Source organism: Octopus bimaculoides, chromosome 7 (genome assembly GCF_001194135.2).
Source record: "Octopus bimaculoides isolate UCB-OBI-ISO-001 chromosome 7, ASM119413v2, whole genome shotgun sequence".
In the NCBI taxonomy this organism is placed as follows: Eukaryota; Metazoa; Mollusca; class Cephalopoda; order Octopoda; family Octopodidae; genus Octopus; species Octopus bimaculoides.
In genome coordinates, this window is record NC_068987.1 from 104,483,125 (window position 1) to 104,485,168 (window position 2,044).

General features: G+C 25.2%; 1 protein-coding gene across 1 annotated transcript in view; it reads left to right on the forward strand.

Moving 5' to 3' along the window:
• LOC106868924 (GS homeobox 1) overlaps positions 1 to 2,044 on the forward strand; it is an 8,904-nt gene that overhangs the window by 1,773 nt on the left and 5,087 nt on the right. Inside the window, exon 2 of the mRNA XM_014914387.2 lies at positions 1,917 to 1,985. Within this exon, the coding sequence (XP_014769873.1) occupies positions 1,917 to 1,985 (69 nt within the window). The remainder of the gene's footprint in view (positions 1 to 1,916; positions 1,986 to 2,044) is intronic.

Genomic DNA, 2,044 nt, shown 5'->3' on the forward strand with positions numbered 1-2,044 from the left:
TATATATATATATATATATATATATATGGAACTGTCACTTCAGTAGATTATATATGTTTTACATCCTATCAAAACACACGGGGACACACACACACACACAAATTTGCATACGCTCATATATTATGTTAAACATATTGAATAGGGATGCTGTTTTGCGTTCTAATTATATATATATATATAACTGTTCCTAATTTCTTATCATAATTGATAGCAAATAAATTATTGACGTACTAATTTACATTCTATTGGCATATAATGATGATGATGATGATGATGATGAGAATAATAATAATAATAATAATAATAATAATAATAATAATAATAATAATAATAATAATGATAATAAATAATAATTACATAATTATAATTTAAAATATCGTTATTACAATAGATTATTTTGTCTTCAACAATCTATTGTAGTAACAATATTTTAAATAATGATTAGGTGTGATTGCAATTATATTATAGAATACTTAATTTCCATTTTATTCATATATACCAGCAAAATTATTATTAAAATAGAAATTTACATAATATTCTAATATAACAGTAAATATTTAATAAAATACTATTTTAAATTCAAATGGCATATAATATTTGACATTGATGTATTCCATATACTTATCTATATGAACTTCGAATTCATGTACTCGCGCGGGTGTCTATGTGTGTGTATACATACATACATACATACATACAGACAGACAGACAGACACACACACATACATACATACATACATACATACATACATATAGATACAGATATATGGATATATATATTTATATATATATATCCATATGTATACACACACACACACACACACACACACACACACACACACACACACACAAATATATAATGTAAATCAGTAGTACCGATTGCAATGAAATTACTTTTGAAGTGAAACTTATATCAAAATTTTCTTAACATTAAATTGCATATGAAATTATTTAAACAAATTTCTACATAACGCGTGTTGTCAGAATTTAGTAATATATAAGCATGTGTACCAAAAGAATAAAATAACTGAAAAATGTATATAATACATACATAGATACATACATACATACATACATATATACATACTTACATACATACATACATACATACATACATACATACATGCATGCATGCATATATAGACTTATATTGTCAACGAATGCTCGAAATGAGGAGTAGATAGACAGCCGACAACTGATGAAGGGTCCTTTCTCTGTATTTACTTGTCTTGTTTTCCATTTTTTCTTGTTGTTTACGTATTTCATGTTAGTTGCACCGTTGGTGATGTCCTGTATCCATATATGCATATTTATTTTATTTATTTATTTATTTATGTGTTTCAGCCAAGTGGCTGCGGTCATGCGGTCAATACATATATATAAATATATGTATTATATTATATTAATTATTATTTATCATATATATATATGACTTGATCTTCAAATAAATAATAATAATAATAATAATAATAATAATAATAATAATAATAATAATAATAATAATAATAATAATAATAATAACAACAACAACAACAAATTTAGCATAAAATAGTTATCTATTGTACTCTAGTAATAATTAACTTACAAATTAATCTCAAAGTAATAACAATTTAAGTAGCAGTAATCACGCGTATTCTTTTTTTCAAATAAAATCCTTAAACCAATGTAGCTTGAAGTTAATTAAAAGTCAAGCAATCTCCATCTATTTTCGTAGCTTAAAGGCAGCATCACCAGACTGTATGAGATAGTGTGGAATGTAGAGGATTCAGGAATCAAGCCGAGATTAGGTTCAATAGTTCATCTTTAGAACAGTCTCTGTTTAATTCAGCTTGCATATAGTTTAAACAAGTATTGAATAATGTAAATATGTAATTAATAATTAATAAATATATTTGTTTTTTTTACTTTTTCTATAGTTTTCGGTGAAATCCCTGCCAAGTCTAAGTACCTAGCGCCAGAAATCAGTGACAGTGAAGCCAGTCAAAGTAAGTATCAAAAAATTAATTTCAATGCATTATTTTACACACACACACACACACACACA